The sequence below is a fragment of the Haliotis rufescens genome, unplaced genomic scaffold, assembly GCF_023055435.1.
Source record: "Haliotis rufescens isolate VD_foot unplaced genomic scaffold, xgHalRufe1.0.p SCAF_96, whole genome shotgun sequence".
Classification (NCBI taxonomy): Eukaryota; Metazoa; Mollusca; class Gastropoda; order Lepetellida; family Haliotidae; genus Haliotis; species Haliotis rufescens.
The window spans coordinates 972,543-993,596 of record NW_025964390.1 but is presented as its reverse complement, the minus strand read 5'-3'; the positions used below and the strand labels follow the sequence as shown (position 1 = coordinate 993,596).

Below are 21,054 nucleotides of genomic sequence, written 5' to 3'. Positions count from 1 at the left end.
TTATGTTATAATATAGAACATCATTCGTGACCAACTCGTGTTATTCCGGGACAAGCCGAATAGCGACTCGTCTTAGCGCAAACCGGCATACCTAAAACAATTGTCAACTCGTTGCCTAATGGTTAAATATTTCCCCATATATTATATATATTTCAGATGCAATTTAAAGCACATTGGGACATGTGGAATTATACAGTATGATTGAACACATGTAACTGTGTCTTGGGTATGTTTTTAGATGCAAGGCATATGTAAAATCAAAAATTATTTCTGAGGGATTATTTGACGAAGAACTTAAAATCATGCGCGCATTCTGATTGGTTTGTCGAATTTTCGCACATAACATTCATCGATAGGGGGACGAGTCTTTATGCAGGTTACGGAAAGGGGCGAGTGGTGACGAATGATAGAACATATGAGTCTCACATCTTTAATTGGTATTTTCTCGTAAACATACCAATGCAGTAAGACTCATAGATATTTCCCATATTACAAAAAACACTCTGGATGAGATAAATTAATCTGCCGATCGCAGCCTGAAGCCAACCAGGTCTTTTGTGGACACAGTTTTATTGGCATTGGTTGTTACTGTTAATATTTTAACCATTTGACAGAAAGACCTTTTTTGTAAGAGACTAAGCATGTTTTCTGTCACTGAATCAAGATAAACTTTCTTCTGGGGAAGAAGACAAAATACGTCTTGGGACCCACAGTATACGGACTTCCAATAAAAGAAAGTGCCAGTGTTATGCTGAAACATTTTCTTTATTCCTACATGTTAGATAAACGTTTTCAATGGTAGCTACAAAATACTGCACCTACTTGGTCACAGAAACGTTTCTTCTCTCAGACTCTGGACAACCCTTATGCGATTCAGGGAATGAATTGGTCCCCAATGACCTATGTATGTCGTAAGAGTACAATGGATCGGGTGATCAGATCAATATACTGAGCTGATTGCGTGTCACCTTGTCCAGATAGCGTGGATAGGTGCTCATGCTTTCAGTCACTGGTTTTTACTTATTCAGACACGTATTTTTACAGGGTTCCGTGATGTAGCTGTAAAATTGCTGACGGTGGTGGTAAACAACATTCACTCACTCACTAGTATTTGTTTGTTTGTTTGTTGTTTAACGCCGCACTCAGCAATATTCCAGCTATATGACGGTGGTCTGTAAATAATCGAGTCTGGACCAGACAATCCAGTGATTGACATCATGAGCATCGATCCGCGCAATTGGGATCGATGATATGCATCAACCAAGTCAGTGAGCCTGACCACCCGATCCCGTTAGTCGCCTTTTACGACAAGCATAGTCACCTTTTACGGCAAACATGGGTTGCTGAAGACCTATTCTACCCCGGATCTTCACGGGTCACTCACTAGTAAGGAGTATTACAAGTGTACATGTGTCTGGTAGCACCTCACTACTTTTACCTTTCTGTTTGTTGGTTGACTTTCTCCACAATCTGGAAACAGCTGCCTTGTTGTAATTACAGATAGTGTCATAAACTCAGTATGGTGATATTGAATTGTCCATTGTATGGTTGGTGTTATTGTTTATCCTCCTCGACAAAATATCGTTAATAATCACAGTTAATGACTGTAATACATATATTTCATTAAGGGCATTTCATTAAAAGGGGTTGTTGTTTTCCTAAATTAGGATCTACAGCTGAGTAAACAGTTGTTCTTAAATTCTTTTTATGGGATAATTAAAAAAGGTTCTATGTTAATTAATATTTCAATCATGATTCTAAATTGACCAGCGCGTGGAAACGCATTTAATCAGTTGAACAGCTGCTCCTCCTGTACATGTATTCAGGTTGAGATCGCAGGCTGATGCAGGGTGTGGGTTACCGTATTTGACGAAATAAGCGCCCACGGCTATATGCTATATATTTTGGCCAGTGAGCATTCCCATTTAGCACCCTTCCGACCGTACACAATGTACACACGACTTATTTATTCGTGTATAATACGCACTCGCGTGTTATATGCACCCATAATTACGGAAATAAAATTCTTGAAAAATATATCTGTCGTGTATAATACGCACAGACTATTCTTTTGTATCATTTTAGGCTGTAAGCATAAACCACGAAATTTCAACTCTTTCAACAAAATTATATTCTAATAAGAGCCCCCTATTTCTAATTTTGAGAGCGCTCTGGGCGCGTTTTACGTTGAATACGGTATTGTTTGTGTTGTGCTTTCTGGTTCTGTTTATTAATTATACTGCTTATTTATGTATCCATTAATCTTTCCAGATAAAGCAGAATTCAGTGTACACTGGCATCATATATTTCGATCTGGTCACATTCAAAAGAGTTTATGGTTTAGCATTTTTATTTGTTTATTAACAATCTCATTGGTATAGGCTTTGTAGATAAGTTTGTCTTTTTCTCTTTGATTAATAACCGCCATCAATACTTCACCAGTTTATAAACACTATGCTCCTCCATCACAACAATACTTCACGGGTTTGTAACATGTTCCTCGATTACATCAATACTTGACAGGTTTGTAAACACTCCGTTCCTCCATCATCCTTGATTGTAGGAACGCTTTCAAAAACTTTCAGGGTAGAGAAATGGAGGACATTTCCTAATTTGACGCATCCGTGAGAAAAATATCTTCCATGCAGTTTCCTATTTCGACTTGTACCATTTTCCCCATGTTTTTGTTTCAGGCGAACAATTGACTTGCCATTGCATGTGTTTATGACGTGTCCCATCGATGGTGCAGGATACGCGCACCTTTTCCCGAACACCTGGTATCATCACTATTTTAACACATGCTCACCACATAGTCGGAATCGTAAATCGACTTTGCTTTTAGTGGGCATTTCTTATCAATATAGAAGGGTTTTGTCGCTTATATTATAGCGCTGACCCAAGGAGATACCATTCAACAGCTTAACGTGGATTTCCCACTCAGGCAAAATATACTGACTCCGAGCCGACCAGTCCTTGTCTTATACCCATAATGCCGAGCGCCAGGTAGGTAACAACACGTGCCACCGTTAAACGTCTTTTGGTATGACGCAGCCAGGGCTCGAACCACCGACCTTCCGCTCTCCGGCAAGTCGCTTAATCCTCTACCCCACGGAGCCTGTTATTTCGACAATGAGATACGATCCCAGTGTTCATATTTCAGAGTAGGACATATCCAAGAGATTTGAAGGTAAGAGTGAGTGAGTGAGTTGGGTTTAACGCCGCTTTTAACAGTATTCCAGTTATATCGCGGAGTGTCAGCTTAATGTGGGAGGAAAGCCCGAAGTGATGCAGGTCTCAGACGTTTACCACTTCGGTGATACCCACGAGCACGGGTATGGTGCTGACAAACCTAGAAACATCATTGGGGCGAACCGGGATTCGAACCCACAATCATAGGTTTCTGGTGTGCCCAAGGGACGCAACTCTGCACAGCAAATTGCGGCGCGTTAGACGACTGGGCCACCCGTGCCCCCTGTGAAGGTAAGAACTGCTTCTGGTGAACACTCAAGACCATTTGTTTCAAAGGGGAATATGGTTGTTTGTTTGTTGTTTAACGCCGCACTCAGCAATATTGCAGCTATATGACGACGGTCTGGAATATGAGCAAACGTGGTAAAACTGTTGAGTGGCAGAATGGAGTTTTATGAACATATTAAAAGATGCATATCTTTATCCGTATGTCAAAACATGTCACGGGACAAAAATCGAAAATATCAATTGAGACTCTGATAATTGTTTACTACAAGAAAACACTTCACACCTAGGTGATATACATAACGCACTGACTCCTTACAAAAACATGGTTCTCGAATGTGCACACGTGCGCTCTGGTGCATTTAATGAAAATAATGAAATTACCATTACATTACGGTTCCATAGCAAGATTTAATGTGTCTGAACTGGACTCCGATTCTGAACTGGACTCAGAGCTGGAGGCTGCTTCACCTGAAACAGAAGAACAATCAGTTTTCGCATTTCCTTTAAAGATTCATCAATATATTTTGCATTCAAATATCAACTTTGATCAAGCTGAATACCTTCAGGTCCAGATTGTGTATGGTTTTGCGCCGCCTTTACCAATATTCCACAGCGGGGGACGCCAGAAATGGGCTTCACACATTGTATTCATGTGGGAATTCAAACCCGGGTCTTCGGCGTGACGAGCTAACGCTTTAACCACTAGGCTACCCCATCGCTCCTTAGGGAAAAGGTGATAACAGGGGCCCTTTTTGGAAAGTTTAATATATTTTAGAAATAATTATGGTTGTTCGTCCTTTTTATTTTCGTTGTGGAGTTTTAACAAAACAAAATGCAGACGCAAGACGAAAATGTTTCAAAAGTCTGATTTGAGATGTACAAGATGGTTTTCTGAGAGGATGAAGTTTAAGAGAGCAGAAACATATGGTGAAAAAATTCATCCCATTTTGAAACCTCATTTTGACTATGAAATCATTGTGAATGTCATCTCACAAAAAGTTTGAGCGTCCGTACGAGATACTGACGACATTTTTTTTCTAATTTGGATACCTTTTTAACTATTCTAAAAAACCCACCGTCTGATAAAAATGAAACTGTTATTTCTCCACACCCAAGTTTCATCGCCAACCAGTGAGTATTCGCTGGGGTGCCAAGTGCGATATTAACTTCCGGGTCCCTTCCATCGGTCAGGCAAACATTCCCTTCCGGTGTGATGTAAAACTCCAATATGACTGGGTCGAAATACAACACCTTACTGACGATGCATTTGAAGATGAAATCTCTGTTACTGTGAAGCTGAGCTGGGTGGACGTCGGTCAAACCGAGGTCAAAGAACCCGGATCCTCGGACTGACATTCGAACAAGTTCGTTGGCGTGAAGAGTTCGGTTGGAATAGCACCTCCCGCTGGCGTCCGACTGACTGGTGTCCAAGCCCCAATGCGCTGTCCGCTTGTCTTCGCTGACCGTTATGTGGTCGTCATGTTCATCACTGAAGCTCAGAGGCCTTTTCCGAAGTTCGAGGAATCTGTTTTTACCTGTATAGATGGGAGAAAGAACAGTTAGGGATACCCCCGGGTAATATCTTTCAGTTTAAAATAGGTCTTTGCTCAAAAGTCTTTTGATCGGGGCAACAACATTAAGCGCCTTAATAAAACCTTCAAAAGGTTTTGTGATAGACAGTCCAGCAATTGACTCATGTAATCACTGTTTGATAGTAATTCATTAACACATCACAAAGTCGGAATGGACTCTGATTTTAGCATGATTATAGAAGGATTCTATTTGTATAAGTGTAAATGGTTAACACTGCTGCAGTCACCACACAAAGGATGAGCAATTTGTGGAACCAAAACAATGTTGGTGACCAGCTCCATTATATTTCTGAAGACCCGTGAAGATCCGGGGTAGAATAGGTCTTCAGCAACCCATGCTTGCCGTAAAAGGAAACTATGCTTGTCGTAAGAGGCGACTAACGGGATAAGGTGGTCAGGGTCGCTGACTTGGTTTGATGCATGTCATCGTATCCAAATTGCGTGGCTCATGATATTAATCACTGGATTGTATGGTCCAGACTTGATTACTTACAGACCGCCATCATATAGCTGGAATATTGCTGAGTGCGGCGTTAAACAACAAACTATACCATTATTTGAAAGACATTCGCGATATATATATCCCAACCAACAAATCCTACTACCAATCATAATACAATGGCAACACCTATTTCAGTGTAAAAATAGTGTTATGAAGAAATGATGTAATTTCTTTGCAACTATTATGGAAATTTAAGAGATTAAGTACTGTCTGTCGTTCCATATGACGGCGGCCTGTAAATCGAGTCTCGATAAGTCAATTCTGTGATTGACGTTGTGGGCAACTATCCACGCCATAAATGAAGTGTATTGCTTCACATTAGCATCATGGTCATATATGTTACTGCGATACGACACCTCCTAACGTGAAAACATGACAAACCCTCCATAAGAGGTCGCGTCCGGTGAACTTTCTGATCAGCCAATCAGCGCCGAAGCTTCTAAATTCTTGGTAAAAGTGAGTGAAGCATACAGTTATCTGATTTCTGCATCTCGAAAATGAGCATAAAAGGTCAGTTTAGAAAGTAAATAATAAAGGCATCGCTCTTATATCGTTGTCTATTTTTTACACCGTGGTGTTTCTGAGCGCTATGGTATCTTCACACACAAGGGAAATATTTGTGTTTGTTTTGTTATGATCGACATTTCCGTCGACATTGACATCCATCTGGTCAAAGAAATGAAGCAATTTGGTTTCAGTAGGCTGAAATATGATTGGTTCAAGAACCCAATACATGCTTCAATTAGAGTGGACAGTGAAAGTTCGTTCAGGCTTCACCGGGCGTGACGTCCTATGGATGCCACTACAGATTCTCACGCAGAGAGATGCCCAATCGCACTTACGGCGTTAAACCTAACAAACTCACTCACTCACCCAATTACAACCCACTCACTCACCCAATTCCAAAACATTCACCGACACACTCACTCACTCACCCAGTGGTAATCGTATACAACCTGTGCTAAATTGGGTCTCCCTTACACACTAAACTCACACGCCTTGATTAAAAATTCAAAGTGGTAGCCGTATACAACCTGTGATTAGTTGGGTCTCCCTTCTACACTAAACTCACACGCCTTGATTAAAAAATCAAAGTGGTAACCGTAAACAACCTGTGCTAAGTTGGGTCTCCCTTCCACACTTAACTCACACGCCATGATTAAAAAATCAAAGTGGTAGCCGTATACAACCTGTGATTAGTTGGGTCTCCCTTCTACACTAAACTCACACGCCTTGATTAAAAAATCAAAGTGGTAGCCGTATACAACCTGTGATTAGTTGGGTCTCCCTTCTACACTAAACTCACACGCCTTGATTAAAAAATCAAAGTGGTAGCCGTATACAACCTGTGATTAGTTGGGTCTCCCTTCTACACTAAACTCACACGCCTTGATTAAAAAATCAAAGTGGTAACCGTAAACAACCTGTGCTAAGTTGGGTCTCCCTTCCACACTTAACTCACACGCCTTGATATAACTCGGATCAGAGCAGCGCTGCGCCATCGCTTTCATTCGACAGCACTTTGGGTCGCATGAAAGCTGTGTTGACTGAAACAATGGCATGGCCCCTTAAGATCATTCACGTCGTCAACGTTGAGATGAAGTACTTACTTGTGATTATCCCCATGACGTTACTGCCGTCCAGGCTGTCTGCTGAACATGGCTGCGTGACCTCAAGCCTTCACCATCTGTCGGACCAACAACACAGGGAATGGCATCTTTATGTTGTTGGATTACAGCAATGTTGTGGGATTACTTACATCAGGGTGGAGGTAAACCCCCTGACTTACTGACCTCGGCCTCAACGTATTAGTTAATGTCATTAAGTCCTTATGGCTTTCATAAATCAGATGTTCATAATGGGAGAGAATAGTTTACGCTGCTTTATCAATGTCCCACCCACAAAAACGCAGTAAATCCAAAGCATGGGCTTCACACATAGTGCCCAGGAGGGGAATTAAGCCTGGGTATAAACATGCATTAGGCTATCCATACGCCCAACAGTATTACCGAATTCCATATATTATAATATTAAAAACAAGATTGAGAAATCGAAGTTCAATAATGAAAATGTATGCAAAATACATGCATTTGAAATTTGAAATTAAGATTTCATTTAATAGATGATTTTAAACAATTTTAAACACGATTTCTAATAGTTTATGCACCATACGATTCCTCGTTAAAATAACATGCAGTTATCAAGTTTTAATTGCGGGTTTATTTATAGGAGCGTTTTAGTACTGAAGTCGTCATGTGATTTCGCACAACTGGTATTCTGGGCCCTATTCTACAAAGCGATCTTTAAGTATCCTGTTTTTGTAATATGACAAATATTAAACGAATCATATTTCATCGGTATTCCCGCACCGAGGGAAATAGCGATTAAGTGGACGAAGTTGGTATTTCCTATGTCAAGTAGCTACACATTTCATATACACTCTTCAAAAAAGAAACGCACAAAAACATGTAGTTCATTGAACCTGACCACACACAAAATCCGGTATATGAATGGGATATATGTTATTGGAAAATGTTCGTGACCCGATATTCGACAAACGGTGCGTCAAAACGCAGCCATTGTCGATTTACAATGTCTTAAACGGCATTGTTTTCACACTTGTTCGAAAATGGAATGGAGGAAAACAGTAAAGCAAAATGCACGTGCAAGTCATTGGCATTTTATAACTCGTGGTAGTGGTTTTTAAAAGGCAAGCATAAACCAATAATTTGTCATTCAATTGTCAACATTTATTAAGGTCGAAAATGCCGAGACTCAGCGCTGCCGATCGGAACATCGCCATAGGGCGTATCCAAAGAGGGGAATCGCAATATTCTGTTGCACGCCACTTCAACGTCCACCTTTGTGACCGATACACTAAGTTCAATTCCACTGCAGACCGTCCGAGAACCGGCCGACGAAGAGTTACCACACCTGCACAGGATCGCTACATTCGACTGTTCCACCTACGTCATCGCAATGCCACAGCTACAGAGACTGCAGGGCGCATCCCTGGTTTGAGGAGGATATCGAACCAGACTCAGGAACCATTTTCGTTTGCGTTTGTGTCATACCTTACAGCCTTGGAATTTGAGAAACTGGAAACGAGTGTGGTTTAGCGGTGAATCACGATTTCGTCTTCACCGGCGAGATGGAAGACAACGTGTTTAATGTCCTGGAAATGAGCGTTTGGCCCCACATTGTGTACGTGAATTCGACAATCAATTTCGGTGGCGGTAGTGTCATATCCGACTCCACGAAATCTGACTTGGTGGTGGTTCAGGGAAACTTCAGGGACTACCTTCATAATGTCAACATCAACGACTTGCCCTGGCCTCCGAGATCTCCAGATCTCAAACCAATCGAACACCTCTGGGATGAACTCGATCGACGTGGACGTCAACGTCAGAACACGCCGCAGACACTCCCACAACTGGCCAAAGAGATACTCGTGATACAACCTTGTGACCTAATGTGACATGACAATGAACAGTTTTCAAAGCCTGAGACAATCGAGCTCCAAAATTTCATCTTTGTATCTATCATATTTAATTAAATATATCGACTTTATCAGGTACAATAGATTTACTAAAAATCATATGTGCGTTTCTTTTTTGGAAGATTGTATATTAAGGGCAAGCGTATTAGAAGGTTGTATATTTCATACTGGACGTTATTTCTCCCTCGGTTGTTAGTAAGAAACGGATATATAATGACAGATCCCTGGTCCAGGCCTCTCCAAGGATACCCGTTTAGATATTGTCTTGTTGATATTTAAACCATGTTTACATCCTCAATCCGTTAGATCCCAGACATATTTAGATTTTAGGAATATATATATATATATATAGTAAGATGTCAGTCCATTTCGTATATTTAGATCTTATCTTTGTAGACAAAACACTTTAAACACAATACTAAACAACGAGGTAGAGAGAAACATGTTTTGTATGGGTTTAATACACATCCTGGTAAATTATTTTTTTGTAGTATATCCAGTTCAAAATTAAATGAATTAACAATACAATAAACTACGCTTATAACGAATTTAAAGGACCACTAAATTTAGTTCGTAATAACCGTAGTTCGTTATAAGCACATATAGGGCATATGTATTGCAAATGGACGGGGCTAAAAAACTGTTCATTATATCAGTCAGTTCGTTATAAGCATGTTCGTTATTAACGTTCTTTACTGTGTAAACTGATTTCAAATATAATACTGAAAATTGATAGCAAACATTCTAGATCGATACGCACAGGAATCACGTTCACATTAAGTTAATATTTTAAGGAGAAGAATATTACATAAACAAAATAGACAATTTACTTTATCATCAATGTTTTTTCATGAAAATAAAGTTCGATTTCTTCCAACGACTTTCCCTTGGTCTCTGGAAGATATTTCCAGACAAACATTACCGACATCAAACAAAACATAGCGAACAGATAAAAGGTTCCATCTTGTCCAAGAATTTTTTGCATCGTCATGAATTCTTTAGTGACCACAAAAGCCACCAGCCAGTTACCAAGGATTGCAATAGAACTTGCAGCTCCTCTTGCACGGGAGGGAAATATTTCAGACATAACAAGCACAGGAATCGGTCCCCATCCCAAAGAAAAGCCAACAATATAGATCATGAGTGAGCAGACGGGTAGCCATGTTTTCATGGTACTATTCAAGGAATTGCTAGCTTGCAACTTGTAGTACAGCCCAAATATGAAGAGAGATGCTGACATGATTAATCCAGCGATGATCAAAAGCTTCCTCCGGCCGGCTCGATCCATCAGGAGGCAGGCTGCAAAGGTAGCAACAACTTGGATAGCACCAACAGCCACAGTAGCACCATGGGCAAGGTCAGGAATTGATGATTCAAACATTAACACAGTGTAGAAAGTGACTGCGGAAATCCCGCTAAGCTGCCTGAATGTGAAAAGCATAAGTGCAATGAAGAGAGGTCTGGACAGTTCCGGTTTCTGCAGAAATCCCGACCAAGCAAAGTCCTCTTGTGGATCAAGGCCTTCTTCGATGTCTCTGCATTCCTCATGAACGTCCATATGCGCGTCACGTAGGGCCTTCAAGGCCTGGATGGCTTCAGCCTTCTGGTTTCTCCCTAGCAACCATCGGGGTGTTTCTGGGATGAGGAATGACATGACTAGAGCTAAGACCGCTTGTATGGCACCTATGAGTGCCAGGCCTCGCCAGTCAAAGTGAAGTCCACATGCATATGCCAGCAATACTCCGACTGTTATGAAAAGTTGAGTACATGATCCGAGAACACCTCTCATGGATTTGGTGGAAATTTCAGCAATGTAAACTGGTACACAAACTGTCACGAGTCCTGAGGAGAATCCGGTAAGAAATCGTCCAGCATAAAGGTACGTTAACGTTGATGACGACAGCATCGCAACCCAACCCAATAAGAACGGAACAGACGCTATCATTAGAGATTTGCGTCTACCAAACTTCTCAATACACCATCCGCCTGAGGGGCCCCCGAGTATTGCTCCAACTGTCATCAGCGATCCAAACCATCCTGCATTTTGCTTGATCAAAACACCACTTTTTATCATGCTCGGAATTGCTGGTGAGCTGTATCCGAGAACATATCCAAAACACAACGCTCCTAGACATGCTATGACAGTCGTCCAGACCAAACGACGAGGTGTCCCTTCACGTTTTGCCTGCAACAAGCGAGCTCCAGCTTGTAGTGAAACCATTCTGTGTCTGATTAAAAGCTCCTTTGATATGTGCAACATGTGGTGAAATAATTACAGCACGTGACGAACAATCACTGAGGGAGATACGGATCAAGCTTAGTTATGCACATAACATTTCGTCTGAAGTGTCCCCCTTTCTGCATCATTGACAAAGGTCGCCCGTTTCAACATTAGGGTTCGCAGGAGCATCGCTGCACATGTCCACACTGCATGGCTCACCACTTGGGGACACGGATAGCCCTGTCCTCTAAAGCGCCGCCATGCAGAATTGCCTCCCTTAGGTGTGCCAGGAACCTATATTCGAGAGTTCGAATCCCAGATGCGCCCTGATTATGTTTCTAGGTTTGTCAGCACAATAACCGTGCACGTGGGTTTGACCAAAGAGTTAAACGTCTTAGACCTGCATCGCTATAGATGATATTTTGTTTGTTTTGGTTTGTTTGTTGTTTAACGCCGAAGCAATATTCCAGCTATATGACGTCGGTCTGCAAATAATCGAGCCCGTGTCAGACAATCCAGTGATTGATAAAAGGAACAACGTCCCATGCCGCACGGATACATCCAGTTTGTCATTGTCATTGATAAACAACATGTAGATCATATGATGTGTGTGTATATATCCGTCGACCCGTGAAGATCCGGGGTAGAATAGGTCTTCAGCAACCCATACTTGCCGTAAAAGGCGACTTTGCTTGTCGAAAGAATCGGGTGGTCAGGCTCGCTGACTTGGTTGATGCATGTCATCGATCCTTATTGCGTGGATCGATGTTCATGATACCAATCACTGGATTGTCTGGTCCAGAATCGATTATTTACAGACCGCCGTCATATAGCTGGAATATTGCTGAGTGCGGTGTTAAACAACAAACAAACAAACAAAATATCAGTCAGAGCAATATTATCTTTTCAGAATTTGTTTTAACGAACAGCATGCACCTCATACCATGTGTGTTAATTTATGTCTATATAACATACCCAGTAAAACTTGAGTAGGAATCCCCTTGATAAAAAGTACACTCACACTGCCTTGGCTGCTCAGACGGTTCTGTCTGTACTGAGGTCAAAGGTAACGCGCTACCATTATGACGTCATAACATCTATTGTGTGTTGAATGCACAGACCGCTCCGTGGTCTTGTGGTAGAGCGTCCGGTCGGAGTGCGGGAGGTCTTGGGGTTCGATCCCCGGCTGCGTCATACCAAAGGCGTTAAAAGAAGGTACTTGTTGTTACCCTGTCTGGTGCTCGGCATAAGGGACTAAAACAAGGACTGGTCGGCTCGGAGTCAGTATACTGTGTCTGAGTGGGGTATTCATGTTAAACTGCCGCATGGTATCTCTGTGGGCTAGCACTATAAATCGGCAGTCCGGACTAGTACAAGCAGCCACACACACACACACACACACACACACACACACTCCTCTCCTCACCTCACCTCACCTCACCTCACCTCACCTCACCTCACCTCACCGCACCAGGTTGGCACATATTCAGCTTGGACATCGTAATTATTTCTTATCCCCCATAATCCACTTTATTTTATGATAATGGTTTCTATTCAGAGCAAGGAGACAACCCAAATTCATATTGATTCAATAACGTGAAATGGTGACGTCTTACGAATATGACGTCACAGCATCGGACGAGGCAGTATGGAGTATGGCGTTGGCATACATAGTTTTATTTGAGAAATAAACGACGAGTGGGAGTTGTTTATCGTACAATAAAACACTGCAGAGAGAATAAACCATGAGGGGCGTAGCGATAAACAACCACGAGTCGTTTATTTCTTATGAGATATCAACATTTTGAACAGCCTTTTAAAGGATGTCATTAAATTGTACAAGCTTTAAAAATAGTTACCCGTATTTTAATAATGATGACTCCATCTATAGAATCCGACCGCGGCAATGTCGGACAAGCCCATTTGATGCACAGGGGGTATTTCCCGCACATTCTCACAATCCTCACGTCAATTTAATACCTGTACCTTTTCCTAATACCAATTGTCATACCTTTCCCGTTTTTGGGATGCGATCGTTCGGCCACCGCGGTCATCTGCGGGGCCCAGCTAAGCGCTAGGTACTTCAATTTAAAAAAGTAACGTCGTCCGATTTATGACGTCATCAAGTTGCGAGCGCATGTTCGAATCTCCAGAAATGACGTCATAATAGAACAATGTTTTATCGTGAAATAAACCGCGCTTTGTTCTTCATTGTTCTTTGTGATTTATCGCGTAGCTATCTTATATAATTAATTAAGAAATTTTGATACCATGGAAACAAATTGTCCTGAAATATCATGAGATCGACTCTCAATCGGCAGATCGAATCATGTGAGTGGAAGCAAATCGAATAGTCGATATTCGTTACAACCACCGAACATGTACAATGTATTGAAATTGGCATTTTATTTATCTGAAAATATTTGTTTCTTTGATTGTTTGTTGTTTCACGCCTCACTGAGCAATATTCCAGCTGTATGATTGAGATCTGTAAGTAATCGAATCTGGGCCAGACAATCCTGTGCTTGGTATTATGAGCTTCTGAAAATATAAATCGACATCTTACTTGGCGGAAATAAACTTAATGGCGGAACCACTTTGCGTCTGTTCCAATGACACAATGTTGTTGGTTTTTTTCAGATAAGACTGTGAAGGTCATTTAAATAGAACATTAGTTTTTCCTTGTCAAATGACATGTTTATCCAATCTCTTGATCCGACAAAGTTGACATTTTTACTCGTTGCAGCGCCACTTTTCAAAAAATGAACTGTGTCAGGTACCGAGATGAGATACGCTTGTTATTTGACAAGAAAATAATAAATTATATGTGACACAATTCCTCAAAACAAAATGGCAGGAGAGTCCAGTTGCAGGTCACGGAAAAGGGCAAGTGGTGACGAATGTTAAACGCGGTGGACCCAAAGCATTGGCCACTCTCCTACCCAGAGTTCCATGCGGCCGGCAGCCAGCCAGCATAGTACCTCTCACTCTCCTACCCAGAGTTCCATGCTGAGTCACCACTGCGACGGAGTGTGAGTACCTCTGCCACAAGCCAGCGCCATGTGACGATTCGTCACATCTTTCACAGTCCATTCAAGATATAGCATATGCTTTTCATCCGTTTCATGTTTGACAAGTCTGCACATTTTCATAAACAAATGTCAAAGAATGGTTATGATTCATTAAGAAAGTATCCCTTATCTACTTGTTTTTGCGTAGTTATCCTTTGTTTACATTGTTTGTACGGCTCCACGTGCTGTCACCGAAGCCCAACGGAGAGCTAGCGATACGGTCACTTTGATGTATAAATATATATTGTCATGCAACTCACTGTCGCAGTTGTAGTGGCATATCTATTTAATCATGCAAAACAATATGTTAAGCGCCCTCAAATACTTGCATTAGTCCGTTCTATACTGATTTCTGAAAAAGCGCGTTTGTTTTCAAACAAGAGAAAAGTCCCGTCACGTGATATGCAAATAAGCCTGTGGCAGTGGTGTTATGCTAATTCACCACTGCGCCGGAGTGTGAGCATGGGCTTCATTCATTGTGCCCAGGAGGGGAATTAAGCCTGGGTATAAACATGCATTAGGTTATCCATACGCTCAACAGTATTTACCGAATTCCATATATTATAATATTAAAAACACGATTAACAAATCGAAGTTCAATAATGAAAATTTATGCAAAATACCACATCATAATGCATTTGAAATTAAGATTTCATTTAAAAGATGATTTAAAACAATTTTAAACATGATTTCTTAAAGTTTATGCACCATACGTGGCTCGTTAAAATGACATGCAGTTAACAAGTTTTAATTGGGGGTATATATATATATATATATATATATATATATATATATATATACGTGTGTGTGTGTATGTATATATACCCCACAAATATCAACATCCTAAAATCTAAATATGTTAGGGATCTAACGGATTGAGGATGTAAACATGGTTAAAATATCAACAGGAAAATATCTGAACATCTTTTAAACTATAACAAAATTAAAACTAGGATTACAAAGTCGGCGATACACGGGTATCCTTTGACAGGCCTGGACCAGGGATCTGTCATTATATATCCGTGCCATACTAACAACCGAGGGAGAAATAACGTCCAGTATGAAATATTCTTTTCATTTCAATATTTCCCCTAACATCTGATTTCGTTTTATTAATTCGGGCAAAAATTAAAAATATATCAAATGTCTCCCACATTTAGCTGTCACGCAGGGATATAATTGAAATACTGTTCAAAGCGGCGTTATTCCAACTCACTTATTCACACTCACAGTTTGAAATAAAAAATGCTGTCCCTTATAAAATGTGTCCACCGTCTAGAGCTACATCGTAGGTAAACTTAGGGGCAAAAGAAAGTATACCGAGTTTGGTTTTTTATTTAATTGAAAACTGAAGGAACTGTTGTCACTGTTGATTATATCTGTTTAACCACAGACCAATCCTGCAAAGTTTGCATAAGGTAATGTGGATAATTTTGTGTAAAATAAATTACAGTTTCAGTGAAGGCTGGAGGGGGTTGTAGGAAATGAAAACATAACCCCTACCATGTTTGAAATGTGGTAAATTCGATACCCACACATAAATGTGTATAATGCGATTATTCTTAACTTTTAAAAGCTTTAAATTAAATTTTAATTTTAAAAAATAAAACCATGTGGAAGTATTCTTTAAGTGCTGACTATACGCCAGTAAAGGATGTTTTTGGATATAATATCGGTAACTTAAGAAATATTCATTTAAAAATCAAAATATTAAATCAACTGAGAGGTATAGTTAATTTTGACCATCAGATTATCATCACATGCTTTAGTTAACCGAAATTTTCTGTACAACATCCTAATGCCAATGCCCTTAATACATTACTAAATTACAGAGATTTGCCCAAACAAATAAGAAATCATACTGGCTTCCCCAGAAGATGTACATAAATAGATGTATATGAAATGTGTAGCTTCTTGACATCAGAAATACCAACTTCGTCCACTTAATCGCTATTTCCCTCGGTGCGGGAAATACCGATGAAATATGACTTGATTAATGCTTGCCTTATTACAAAAACAATATACATTAATAGTTATGTTATGTTTTCAAATATATGAAGCTATACTGATAATGACAGCTCAAAAGAATATATATATATATATATATATATATATATATATATATATATATATATATATATATATATATTAAGATGTCAGTCCATTTCGTATATTTAGATTTTATCTTTTGCTGACAAAACATTTTTTACACAATGCTAAACAAAGAGGTAGAGAGAAACATATGTAGCATGTGTTTAATACACATTCTGATAAATTATGTATTTGTAGTATATCATGTTCAAACTGAAATAAATAAAACATATATAATGACTTCAAATATCGTACTGAATAGTGATAGCAAACATTCTGTATTACATTACAAAATAGACTTTTTCATTAATGTTTTTTCATGAAAGTAATGTTCGATTTCTTCCAACGACTTTCCCTTGGTCTCTGGAAGATATTTCCAGACAAACATTACCGACATCAAACAAAACATAGCGAACAGATAAAAGGTTCCATCTTGTCCAAGAATCGTTTGCATCGTCATGAATTCTTTAGTGACCACAAAAGCCACCAGCCAGTTACCAAGGATTGCGATTGAACTTGCAGCTCCTCTTGCACGGGAGGGAAATATTTCAGACATAACAAGCATAGGAATCGGTCCCCATCCCAAAGAAAAGCCAACAATATAGATCATGAGTGAGCAGACGGGTAGCCATGTGTTCATGGTACTGCTCAAGGAATTGCTGGCTTGCAACTTGTAGTACAACCCAAATATGAAGAGAGATGCTGACATGATTATTCCAGCGATGATCAAAAGCTTCCTTCGTCCAGCTCGATCCATCAGGAGGCAGGCAGCAAACGTAGCAACAACTTGGATAGCACCAACAGCTACAGTAGCACCATGGGCAAGGTCTGGAATTCCTGATTCAAACATTAACACAGTGTAGAAGGTGACTGCGGAAATCCCGCTAAGCTGTTGGAATGTGAAAAGCATAAGTGCAATGAAGAGAGGTCTGGACAGTTCCGGTTTCTGAAGAAATCCCGACCAAGCAAAGTCCTCTTGTGGATCAAGGCCTTCTTCGATGTCTCTGCATTCCTCCTGAACGTCCATATGCGAGTCACGTAGGGCCTTCAAGGCCTGGATGGCTTCAGCCTTCTGGTTTCTCCCAAGCAACCATCGGGGTGTTTCTGGGATGAGGAATGACATGACTAGAGCTAAGACCGCTTGTATGGCACCTATGAGTGCCAGGCCTCGCCAGTCAAAGTGAAGTCCACAGGCATATGCCAGCAATACTCCGATTGTTATGAAAAGTTGAGTACATGATCCGAGAACACCTCTCATGGATTTGGTGGAAATTTCAGCAATGTAAACTGGAACACAAACTGTCACAAGTCCTGAGGAGAATCCGGTAAGAAATCGTCCAGCATAAAGGTACGTTAACGTTGATGACGACAGCATCACAACCCAACCCAATAAGAACGGAACAGACGCTATCATTAGAGATTTGCGTCTACCAAACTTCTCAATACACCATCCGCCTGAAGAGCCCCCGAATATTTCTCCAACCGTCATCAGCGATCCAAACCATCCTGCATTTTGCTTGTTCAAAACACCACTTTTTATCATGCTCGGAATTGCTGGTGAGCTGTATCCGAGAACATATCCAAAACACAACGCTCCTAGACATGCTATGACAGTCGTCCAGACCAAACGACGAGGGGTCCCTTCACGTTTTGCCTGCAACAAGCGAGCTCCAGTTCGTAGCGAAGCCATATTGTGTCTGATTGAAAGTTCATATGATATTTGCAACATGTGGGGAGACAATAACAGCGCATGCCGATCACTGAGGGAGATATACGGAACAAGCTTAGCTCACCACTTGGGGACACGGATAGCCCTGTCCTCTAAAGCGCCGCAATGCAGAATTGCATCCCTTAGGTGTGCCAGGAACCTATATTCGAGAGTTCGAATCCAAGATACGCCCTGAATATTTTTCTAGGTTTGTCAGCACGATACCTGTGCTCGTGGGTTTGACCAAAGTGTTGAACGTCTTAGACCTGCATCACTATAGATGATGTCTTGTTTGTTTGGTTGTTTGTTTGTTTGTTTGTCTTTTTGTCTGTATAACGCCGCACTTCCAGCTTCCAGCAATATTCCAACTATTTGACGGTGGGCTAAAAATAACGGCGTCTGGACCAGCCAATCCAGTGATTGATATCATGAGCATCGATCAACACTATTTATTGTGATACGATGACATACATCAACCAAGTCAGCGAGCCCGTCCCGTTAGTCGCCTCTTACGACACGCATAGTCGGCTGTGATTGACAGGACACGTAGGACCGTTATTGTGAAATTATTATTTTTCATTGTTTGTTTGCTTTGTCAAAGGTCACACCCAGCAATACTCAAGCTGTATGACGTCGATCTGCAAATAATCGTCTGTGTCAGACAAACTAGTGATTGATATTACGAACAACGTCCCACGCCGCAGGGATACACCCAGTTCCATTAAGACGCATAGGTTTCTGGGCTACAATTCTGACCCCACTGGGGAAATTAGAGTAATGTTACTGTAACTTTTGTAAATTTGTGGGAATTTGTCATTGATAAACAACAGGAATTTCATATGAGGTGAGGTGAAATGGGGTTTAACGTCGCGTCCAAGATTATTGCACTTATATAGCGACGAATTTCATATGATCTGTGTTAATATCAATTAGAGCAATATTATCTTTTCAGAATTTGTTTTAACAACCAGCATGCACCTCACATCGTGTGTATTAAATTATGTCTATATAACATACCAGTGAGACTTGAGTAAGAATCCCCTTGATGAAAAGTACACTCACACTGTCTTGGCTGCTCGGGCGGTTCTGTCTGTTCTAAGGTCAAAGGTAACGCGCTACCATTATGACGTCATAACATATGTTGCGTGTATTTATGTATGCACATATTTAGCTTGGACATCGTAATTATGTATAATCCCCCATCATCCCTTTATAAGTCTTTATAATAATTGATTCTATTCAGAACAGGGAGACAAATACATATTGATTCAATTGCATGAAATGGTGACGTCATACGAATATGACGTCACAATATCGGAAGCGGCAGTATGCAGATGTGGCGTTGGCATACATGCTTTTATAATGAATAAAGGCTAAGTGGCTAGAGATTGTATTTGTCTGAAAACATTTGTTTGTTAAACGCCGCACTGAGCGATATTCCAGCTGTATGACGGCGTAAGTAATTGAGTCTGGACCAGACAATCCAGTGATTGGTATCATGAGCATCTGAAAATATAAATCGACATCTTCCTCGAGTGTACACCCCTGAAGATCCGAGGTAGAACCCTTGCTTGCCGTGAAAGGCGACTATGCTTGTCGTAAGAGGCGACTAAAGGGATCGTTTGGTCAGGCTCGCTGACTTGGTTGAAGATCGATGCTCATGATATCATTCACTGGATTGTCTGGTCTAGACTCGATTATTTACAGACATTATTTACATCATATAGCTGTAATATTGCTGAGAGCGGCGTAAAACAACAAACCAACCAATTAACCAGATCTCCCTCGAGTGAACTAAAGCGTAATGCCGGAACCACTTGGAGTCTGTTCCAATGACACTATGTTTTTTTATGAGAAAACCGTGAAGATCATTAAGAAAACGCATGATAAATAGAACGTTAGTTTTTCATTGTCAAATGACATGTTTATCCGACAAAGATGATATTTTCACTCCTTGTTGTGCCATGAAAATATAAAAAATCAGTGTGACGCAATTCCCCAAAACAAAATCCCAGGAAAGTCCAGCTGCTTTATTTCGTAAAAATTGTTGTTTTTCCAGCAACTACTTCTATATTAATTTTATTGATTAAATCTGTCACGAATAATATACCTGCTCTATCGTACCGAGGCACATTGGACCTATGCCATTTTTACAATCTTGAAAATTCAAGATAACTTGAATTTTCAAGATTTAAGAAAATGTTGTAGCCTTAATGGGCTTCCGTATTATCGAGACGTTAATGTTGGCTTAGTTCAGTATCTGAATATAAGGTCTGAAAGGGCCCAACCGATGCAGGTGCACCTCATCAAATGCCGACATACTGGATATTGTTAAGATTATTCTTAAGAGCACGCTAAAATATTTTTTAATGAGCATAGCTTCAGTTTACTGATAATTCTTAAATATTCAGAAACATAAAAAAAAACATATGCTAATGATGAAAATCACTGGATTGTCTGGTCCAGACTTGATTATTTACAGACTGCCGTCATATAGTTGAAATATTGCTGAGTGCGGCGTTAAACAACAAACAAACAAACAAGTAAATAAGTGATAGTATCCAACACTTCGTGGTTCTGTAGATATCTATATAAACTATAAAAAAAATTCCTCTATCAGTGGGGGACATAAATCGAATCCTATATATATAGTATGAACGATCCGACGATGCATATCAAATAAGCTTGTAAGTGTAGTATTGCAAATTCCTTGTCTCCACGTGTTTCACAAGTTCTCAGATCACGTGATAAATCTGATTTAATCTGTTAATCTCGAGCATTACTATAAAAGTAGGTCGGTCGAAAATCTACAGCTGGGTCTGTGTTGACACGTCGAACGTTTGAAATCGCCTTTCGCTCACTATCAACTTCTAACTTCATTTGTGATTGTTGC

General features: G+C 40.4%; 3 protein-coding genes across 5 annotated transcripts; all 3 read right to left on the bottom strand.

Moving 5' to 3' along the window:
- Nucleotides 1–3,717: 3,717 nt before the first annotated feature.
- On the bottom strand, nucleotides 3,718–19,270 carry LOC124125511. Of its 3 annotated transcripts, none has more exons than XM_046488834.2 (4): nucleotides 19,179–19,270; nucleotides 7,182–7,258; nucleotides 4,554–5,012; nucleotides 3,718–3,945 (listed from the first exon to the last, which is right to left on the bottom strand). In XM_046488834.2, exons 2-4 carry the CDS (start codon nucleotides 7,195–7,197, stop codon nucleotides 3,866–3,868), a joined length of 555 nt encoding a protein of 184 aa, XP_046344790.2. In that variant the 5' UTR covers nucleotides 7,198–7,258; nucleotides 19,179–19,270; the 3' UTR covers nucleotides 3,718–3,865. The 3 variants fall into 3 exon arrangements, with proteins under 3 accessions (XP_046344790.2, XP_046344791.2, XP_048247700.1); XM_046488835.2 differs by lacking the exon at nucleotides 19,179–19,270 and adding an exon at nucleotides 12,267–12,357; XM_048391743.1 differs by lacking the exon at nucleotides 19,179–19,270 and adding an exon at nucleotides 12,313–12,329.
- Nucleotides 9,439–11,450, bottom strand: LOC124125509 (solute carrier family 2, facilitated glucose transporter member 8-like). Its single transcript, XM_046488832.2, has one exon. The coding sequence runs from the start codon at nucleotides 11,328–11,330 to the stop codon at nucleotides 9,897–9,899; it is 1,434 nt and encodes a 477-aa protein (XP_046344788.2). The 5' UTR covers nucleotides 11,331–11,450; the 3' UTR covers nucleotides 9,439–9,896.
- LOC124125510 (solute carrier family 2, facilitated glucose transporter member 8-like) lies at nucleotides 16,722–18,082 on the bottom strand. Its single transcript, XM_046488833.2, has one exon. The coding sequence runs from the start codon at nucleotides 17,994–17,996 to the stop codon at nucleotides 16,740–16,742; it is 1,257 nt and encodes a 418-aa protein (XP_046344789.2). The 5' UTR covers nucleotides 17,997–18,082; the 3' UTR covers nucleotides 16,722–16,739.
- Nucleotides 19,271–21,054: the final 1,784 nt, after the last annotated feature.

Excerpts from the sequence above, each read along its gene's own strand:
- LOC124125510 (XM_046488833.2), bottom strand. The coding sequence starts at position 17,996 with ATGATAAAAAGTGGTGTTTTGAACAAGCAAAATGCAGGATGGTTTGGA.
- LOC124125511 (XM_046488834.2), bottom strand. Across the intron at positions 3,946-4,553 it reads AGTTTCATTTTTATCAGACG|GTGAAGCAGCCTCCAGCTCT; the intron begins GTGGGTTTTTTA and ends CTTCTGTTTCAG.
- LOC124125509 (XM_046488832.2), bottom strand. The coding sequence starts at position 11,330 with ATGTTGCACATATCAAAGGAGCTTTTAATCAGACACAGAATGGTTTCA.